Source organism: Numida meleagris, unplaced genomic scaffold, assembly GCF_002078875.1.
Source record: "Numida meleagris isolate 19003 breed g44 Domestic line unplaced genomic scaffold, NumMel1.0 unplaced_Scaffold355, whole genome shotgun sequence".
NCBI lineage: Eukaryota > Metazoa > Chordata > Aves > Galliformes > Numididae > Numida > Numida meleagris.
Window position 1 is genome coordinate 9420 of NW_018364580.1, and position 7692 is coordinate 17111.

Here is a 7692-nt window from a genome sequence, read left to right on the forward strand (position 1 = left end):
GGCCGACGGCAGAGACCAAGGGGCACGGCGGCACGGAAGGCCCGGCCGACGGCAGAGACCAAGGGGCACAGAGAACACAGCACGGAAGGCCTGGCCGACGGCAGAGACCAAGGGGCATGGCGAACGCGGCACGGAAGGCCCGGCCGACGGCAGAGACCAAGGGGCACGGCGGCACGGAAGGCCCAGCTGAGGGCAAAGACCTAGGGGCAAGGAGAACGCGGCACGGAAGGCCTGGCCGACGGCAAAGACCTAGGGGCAAGGTGGCACAGAAGGCCCGGCCGACAACAAAGACCTAGGAGCAAGGAGAACGCGGCACAGAAGGCCCAGCCAACGGCAAAGACCTAGGGGCAAGGAGAACACGGCACGGAAGGCCCAGCCAACGGGAAAGACCTAGGGGCAAGGAGAACGCGGCACGGAAGGCCCGGCCGAGGGCAATGAAAATAGCCAGAGAAAGCAAAGGCAAAGAGAACACTGCAGGGAAAGGCCCAAGACAAGGAGAGACTAAGAGCAGGAGGACAGGCAGCCTGTAGGGCACCCTGAAGCATAGTAACGAGCTCTGGGAACACTAGGTGGAGCCACGCTATAATAGGTAAGCACTGGTGGGTGTACACTGCCCTTACCTATTAGGGCAGCCAGTAAACTAAGTTGGGTCTGAGGGCCTTCTTTCTTCGAGCCATCAACTTCCAGAGCTGCAGAGCTAGCTTGAAAGTGGTGCCCTGAAGATGGGAGGGAGAGGGATGGGGGTGGCAGTGCTACGGTGTAGGTGTAGGGTCTGCAAGTGCAATGTCTCGGTGCGAACACTGTACTTCTCATGGTTAAGTGTCTGGATTTGATTAGACAGGCCAGAGGCAAGGAGAAAGCAGGAGGAAGAGGACAAGCAGCCGGTAGGGAACCTTTAAGCACAGTAACCAGCTCTGGGAGCACTACATTGAGCCATGCTATGTTATGAGTAAACGTTGGTAGGGGTACATTGCCCTTACCTATATGGGCAGCCAGTTACCAGTCAGCAAAGTCGGGTTCCAGGGCATTCCAGGAAATGCAGCTTCCCATTTCTTGCTGACTTCTTGAAGAGCCACAGATATCCCTGCAGTTCTTGCACCGCCCAGGAGCACCGCAGTTCTCCGCTGCCACCTGTTGAGCACAATGCAATAATGAAGGCTCTGCCCCGCGCACATTGCTCTTACCAGCAGCACCGCAGCGAGACGCCTCGGATTGTGAGATGCAGTGATGCCAAGGAGTTTGGAGATCCAGGCACGGTTGGGGCAGGCGGGGAAGTCTGTGTACTCAGCGGCCCTGGGGAACTCACCGAGTACTCCGGTTGGGATGATCCACGTCGGTCACAGAGCCTCTCTGTGCCAGTCCCAGTACTCAGCAGACCAGGGACCTCTCTTTGTCATGCCATCGGGTCCAATGGCTGCAGAGCTAGCTATTTAATGGGGATCAGGGGATGGGAAGAAGAGGAGTGGGGGTTTGGCTATTGTACAGATCAGGAAGCTAACAGCATTCCCTGAAAACTGGGATGGAGATACCTGGGGTGATCCCAACTACAGTGGTCCAGAAGAGGACAATCCCTTCTTTTCTGTAAAAACAAAGCCTGATCTGCTGTTAAAACAGAAAGAACCATAGGACCTCGGGGTGGTCAACCACTATGTGCTCTGAGGACTACACCCTGTGATCCGTTAGCATTGACAATTTTGTAAGGGAGATATGGGAGAGAATCAAGCAAAACAGGAACAGAACCTCTTAGGTCAGCATGCTCCAGTGGTGGAGACTGTATTGTGCTGAGTGAGGATGAAGCCAATGGCTACTGGGGTCCAGGAGTTTTCTTTAGCTTAGTACCCGGCCAAAGCACCTCGCCCTATCACTGGCCACATAGCTTATCAGGCTGGGAGAATAGAGCCCATGGAGCGAGGTGAGCCCCTTGTGACCCCAGTCCACCTCCACGTGAGCCTCCCACAGCCATAGCTAAAGCTGTCTGCATACAAGCAATGCACAAATGAGTGATGTTGCATTACCTGCTCTGGTAGATTTCCCAGTGCTTAAGCCATTAATTAGAAGAGCCCCAGCAATACTTCAACCCCATTGAGCTGCAAAATGGAATGAGACCAAGAGACACATAAAGTAATTTAGTACATGATCACGATGCACAGAAAGGCCTTAAACAACTCTCTGCATGGGTGGCATGAATGCACGGCACTGTTCCCTGCAATCACAAAATGGGCTGGGACAGTGTGGGAGCAGAGAAACTGAGTCCGGAGCCCCAGGGTGGAGATGCAAGGTAAGAACCATGAAAGACAGAACAGAGGCTCCAGCAAAAGGAAGCAAGATTAGAAGTACAGCTGCAAACAGGATCCTGAGAACACAGAACAGTTTTGTTGAACAGGGCAGCAGCTTGAGCCATTCCCAGAGCTGCAATGCACTGTCAGCTAAACAGCACTACCTAGAGGTTAATTGAAGCATTCCAGAAACGAGACTGTAGTCAAAGAAAGAAATGTACATCACTCCTTCCATCACGAGATCAGCGAAAGGGAAATAACCCCTTTATCTCCTTCAGGGAACTGAAAGGCATTGTACGGACACACACAGCAGATACAGCTGCTTAAAAGTAGGCTCAGATCCCACAGAAAAGACAGAAAACCCGACCCCAAAGTAAAGAAAAAATTACATACCCCTTCCTGAGAACCAGGGCTCACCCCACACTACAAAGGAAGCAGTCTCCAGGAACAAGTGCAGCCCCTGCGGCTGCGAGCCCTTAAATGAGCCCAGGGAGAGATGCAGCCGGGCTCCACCCCTCCAATCCCACCTGAATGGCTCCACCTGTGCGGGCAGGGCTGGCCACACCCCTCACCAGGTGCGAAATCAACAGCTCAGGCTGGGATAGGACAGTTCCCATACTCGAATTTGGGTTAAAAGTGGGGATTTGGGGGGGGTATAAAATGGAGGTTTGGTGTTTTAAAAAGGGGAATTTGGGGGTCCAGCCAGCCAGCGATGGGATTTTGTGGTGAAAAAGGGGGATTTGGGTGAAAAATGGGATTTAATAATGGGGATTTTGGGAGTCAGAACATGGGATTTGGGGGGTGAAAAAGTTGGATTTGGGGGGATAAAGGCGCTGAATCCACTGCCGGTGTTGCTGATAAAGGCGTTGAAGGTCTCGATACAGACTCTGCTCTTTGCCAGTCTCCCCTGGACCCCAACCCTCTGACTGCGAGCATTCAGCCAATTCCTGATGCAGCAGATAGTCCAGCACTCCAATCCGTATCATTCCCATTTAGAAAGAACTGTATACCTCATGCAAAACCGCCCAGACCCATTTATGCCTCATGGAACCACCTCTATCCCCGTTTATTCTCTCTTGGACTCCCCCTTAAGTCCCCTCACCATCACCCCCCGAGGTCCGTTTCCTTCCAGCCTCATGGAACTCACAATCCCCCCCACCCAGGACAGACAGACAGCAGACCGACGTCGGCTCTGCACTCCTCGTGTTTGGGGGGTGGGAACACACTGAGGACGGTTGGGGACAACACGGGAGGGGGATGCCCTCAGCCCTCCCCCCGCAATAACTGGGCCAAAGGAATCAGAGCCCCCCAGCGCTGGCACCGCACGTCCACATGCCCCTCCCGCCCCCACAGCAGGGCCAGGCCACGGGGGGGCAATGAGGCGGCTGCTACCCACCCCCCATCTTTGTCCCCTTCATCCAACACGAAGGGAGTGAGGGTGGCTGGGGGGGGGCCCCCTTCCCAAACCACCCTGGTTTCGGGCCCTCCCCCCAGGGTCTCCCACATAGCATCAAACATGCGGCGTCGCCTGGCGGCGTCCCAAGGGGGGGGCACGGCCAAAGGTCGCAGCTGAGCCATCACGGGTAAAGGCAGGGGGGGCAAAGAGGCAACAGCTACTGCGCCCCCCAATGAGCTGAAAACAGCGCTGACTGGGAGAACTGGGGGAAGGGCACGGGAGGGGCGCAGGGTGAGCCCTAACTCCGCGCCCCCTGGCCCCAACCTCACCAAGCGGCCCTGTGCCCCCCCAACCTGCAGCAGCAGCGCCAGAACCCAGAGGGGGGGAGGGGAGGGCACGTTGTGGGGCTCCAAGCGGAGGCAAAGCTGCAACCCCCCCGCCGCTCCCCCTCGTGCCACTGCCCTCCCGTAACCCCGGGGATCCGGAGGGGCCCCAAAAGGAGGCGGGAGTGGCGGTGGGGGGACGGGGAGGCGATGGAGGCAGAAAGGAGGGAGGACTGAGCGGAGGCCAAGAGCTGAGACCCCTCCTTCTGCGATCACCCGAGGCGGGGGCACGTGGAGTGGGGGGGCAGCCAAGATGGTGACCAACTTGGGGGGACCCAAAGCAGCTGTTAAGGCAGCGTGAAGCCCAGCCCGGTCACTGACATCGAGATCCCCCCCTCCGATGGTTTGTGGGGTTAACGGAGGAGCTCCATGGGGCAGGAGGGGAGCAGTGGCGCTCAGCACTCCCTGCCCCCCCCTCCAGTCACCGCCCCTGCCCCACTGGGCAGCTAAACGCCGCAGGTAACGGCTGCATGCTTTGGGCCTGGGGGGGCCAGGTGCTTGCGCCAGTACTCTCAGGTACCCCCGTAACCCTCCCTCATTTTGGGGGAGGGGTGCCCCCAGCACGCCTTGGCGCAAAGCGGCCCCCAGAGCCCCCCCCCAGCCACCTGCCCCTCCCGCTGCCTCTAAAATCTGGGGGGTGAAGTGGGGGCACCGCAGCAGCAAAGCAGTGGCAGCCGCAGCCAGCTCAACAGGGGGGTCCCCACTGCCCCCCAAGTGCTTAGATAAGGCCACCATCGCCCGGCAGAAAACACCAGGAGGTCCCCCCCCTGCTGCCAACCTCATCACCAAAGCCTGGAGCCAGCAGCTTCCTCGCTCCCCTTCATCTCCCCCCCTGGAGCAAGCAGCAGCCGCCAGCTCAAAGTGGGGCAGGAGGAGCTCGGGGGGATCAGCACAGGTGGGGAAGAGGCTAGCAGCCAAGTGGGGGGGCAGGGGGGGCACAGGGGGGGTGCCGAGGCAGAGGAGGAAGAAGAGGCGCAAGGAGGGGTGCAGCGCTGGGTGCTGGGCTAAGGAAGCCAAGCGATGCTGGAGGGTGGCAGGGATGGGGCACAGACCGTCCCGGGACCCCCACAGAGCGGCGTGGAGCAGCGCCGGCTCTGCAGTGGGCAGCAGTTGGTTTAGAACTGGGGAAGAGCTCGGGGGGGCCCCCTCGGTGCCCCTCAGCACCCACAGGAGCTGGGCCTGGGCTGCAGGCGTCAGGAGGAAGGAATGGGCAAGGAGGCGGCGGGGAGGGGTGGGGCCGGGATCTGGTGAGGGGGTGCCATGGGGTTCCCTGGGATCCTGTGGTGCTGTGTCATTGGGATCCCTAGAATCCAATGAAGCAGTGGCACCGGGATCCCTGGGATCTGGTAAGGTGTCATGAAGGAAAATGGCTGGATCCCGCAGTGCTGTGCCATGGGGATCTTTGGGATCCAGTGGTGCTATGCAGAGGGGATTCCCAGGATCTGTAAGTGCTGCGTCATGGGGATCTGTAGGATCCAGTGAAGTGGCGCGCTGGAATCCACTGGAGCTCAGTCCCCTGGTGATGTGAGGCTCACCAGGACCCGCTGCAAAGGTAACACAAAGATTACTGTAATCCAGCACAGGCGAGCCGCTGGGATTCAGTGGATCACCGTGTGAGGGTAGGCTGGGATCTGGTGCTGTGGTGTGAGAGGATTCACCTGCGGTCAATGTGGCAGTGCCAGGGGATGCCCCAGGATCTGCTCCAGCAGTGTGGCAGGATTCATCAGGATCTGGAGTGAAGGAAAAAGGAGGAGGCTCACCAGCTGCACCACACGGCACTACGGGATTTCTGGATACTCCCAGTCCCATCATAAGCTTCACTGGGATCCTTCCCAGTTCCAGTGCAGGGATCCTGAGGATCCCATTACGAGATTCCCTGGGATCCTTTCCAATCCAATTGAGGGATGCACTGGGATCCTTCCCAGCATCAATATAGAGATCCCCTGGATTCCTCCCAGCCTCATTCTGGGATTCCCCTGGATCCTTTCTAGTACCAATGCAATAATGCCTGGGATCCCACTATGGGATTCACGAGCATCCCTCCCAAACTCATCCCAGAGCCTTCCAAGATCCCAGTGTGGAGATCCCTTGGATCAGTCCCATTGCAGGGATCTCCCAGATCCCCCCCAGTTCTACCATGTGATTCCCCTGGATACCACCCAATCCAATTGTGCCCCCCCCCCCCCCCGATCCTTCCCAGTACCGATGCAGAGACCCACCATGGATCCCCCCAAGATTCATCCCCAATCCCACCACAGGATCCCTTGGATTCCCACCCCTCCAGCTGCTCACCTTCTGCCAGCAGCAGGACCAGGGGCTGCACAGCAGAGGCCACGGCCAAGCGACCCAGCAGAGACCTCCGAGCACCGGGGGGCAACATCCTGGGGGGGTCCCCCGGCCCCCGAGCCCTCAGCAGTTCCCGGAGGCACTCAGCTGCTGCCGCCGGGGCCCCCCCCCGCTGCACCCCCTCAACTTCCTGCAGCAGCAGGGCCACAAAGGGGGCGACTCCCAGGGACCCCTCCGCGCCGGTGGCCAGCAGGATGGTGACGGTGGCCAGAAGGAGGAGAGCGCGGGGAGGGCCCGGAGGGGTGTGGGGCAGCATCAGCAGCTCCAGCAGAGCCCCACACACCGCCGGGACCCCCCCAGGACCCCCGCACAGCTCCCGGGGGAATTCCAGTAATAGCAGCAGCAACTCCATCTGTGGGGGGGGAGAGCGGGTGTCGGGGAGGTGCGGGGACACAGGATTTCCGTGGGGACACAGCTGACACGCCCCCACGTCGCCATCCCTCTAAGGACACAGCCGTCCCCCTCCATGTCAATACCGGCCCCCCAGGGACACACCGTTCCCTCCCAGGGGTCGCCTTCCCCCGGGTCGGGGGGCTATGGGAACCAAAGTGCGGGCGGAACCCCAGTGCGGCGGATAGCGTTTCGGGGGGGGGGGGGGGGCATTTCCACAAAGCACGCGTTCCCTTTCGGGGAGCAGTTACGGTGGGATCCATTGGGGATAATGGGGGAAGAGGAGCGTGGACATTGGAGCAGCCTCACCTGGTGGCGCGGGGCGAGGGGATGGGGGCGGCGGAGAGCACGCAGCACCGAGGAGACGGAAGAGGTTTGGGGGTGAAGGGCCGCCGCCAGCCGCCCCCAAGACCCCGCCATGGCGCCGCGGGGTGCGACAGGAAATAGGGCGTGGCGGCGCGGGGCGCGACAGGAAGTGGGAGGGCCCCTGGCTGTCCCCGCCCCCGTCGCAGCCCCGCCCCACAGTCCCCCTTAGCCCCGGTGGGATTTCAGTCGCCCTGCACAGGTTCGCTCTAGCCCCCGTAAGCCCCTCAGAGACCCGACCCTCCCCCCCACAGAGCCCCTATAGCCCCCGTAGATTCCCTATAGCCCTCATAGACTCCCTGGAGCCCCTCAGACGTCTCCTATAGCCCCCGCAGAGCGCCTATAGCCCTTCAGAGACCCCTCATAACCCCTCACAGACCCCCTGGAGCCCCTGAGAGACCTCCCCAGCCCCTGTTTGTCCCACGGCTGTGTGTGTGCCATGGGGTCTGGGGGTGACAGCAGGCGTCAGGGGTGGCTCGTCCCTGTCCCCGGGGGTGCGGCGCGGTGACTCAGGGCTGGCCCGGCCGGTTCCCCCGCG

The 7692-nt window shown here is 60.2% G+C and overlaps 2 protein-coding genes across 3 annotated transcripts in view; both read right to left on the reverse strand.

Moving 5' to 3' along the window:
• The window catches only part of LOC110391369, a 7924-nt gene extending 6049 nt beyond the window's left edge, over positions 1–1875 (reverse strand). The window contains exon 1 of one of the 2 annotated variants that reach the window (XM_021383199.1): positions 621–1875. In XM_021383199.1, the coding sequence (XP_021238874.1) occupies positions 621–813 (193 nt within the window). In that variant the 5' untranslated portion in view covers positions 814–1875. The remainder of the gene's footprint in view (positions 1–620) is intronic. The other variant, XM_021383200.1, reaches the window with a different exon arrangement.
• A 244-nt stretch (positions 1876–2119) lies between these two features.
• Positions 2120–7262, reverse strand: AP5B1 (adaptor related protein complex 5 beta 1 subunit). The gene is made up of 4 exons (XM_021383198.1): positions 7101–7262; positions 6348–6753; positions 5714–5785; positions 2120–5599 (listed from the first exon to the last, which is right to left on the reverse strand). The coding sequence occupies exons 1-4, from the start codon at positions 7209–7211 to the stop codon at positions 3540–3542; spliced, it is 2649 nt and encodes an 882-aa protein (XP_021238873.1). The 5' UTR covers positions 7212–7262; the 3' UTR covers positions 2120–3539.
• Between the last annotated feature and the right edge of the window lie 430 nt (positions 7263–7692).

Bases quoted from the DNA above. Each gene is read 5' to 3' on its own strand.
- AP5B1 (XM_021383198.1), bottom strand. From the start codon at position 7,211: ATGGCGGGGTCTTGGGGGCGGCTGGCGGCGGCCCTTCACCCCCAAACC. The intron at 5,786-6,347 runs GTGAGCAGCTGG...CCTTCACTCCAG, and splicing joins GGTCCTGCTGCTGGCAGAAG to ATCCTGATGAATCCTGCCAC. The intron at 5,600-5,713 runs GTGAATCCTCTC...TTACCTTTGCAG, and splicing joins CACTGCCACATTGACCGCAG to CGGGTCCTGGTGAGCCTCAC.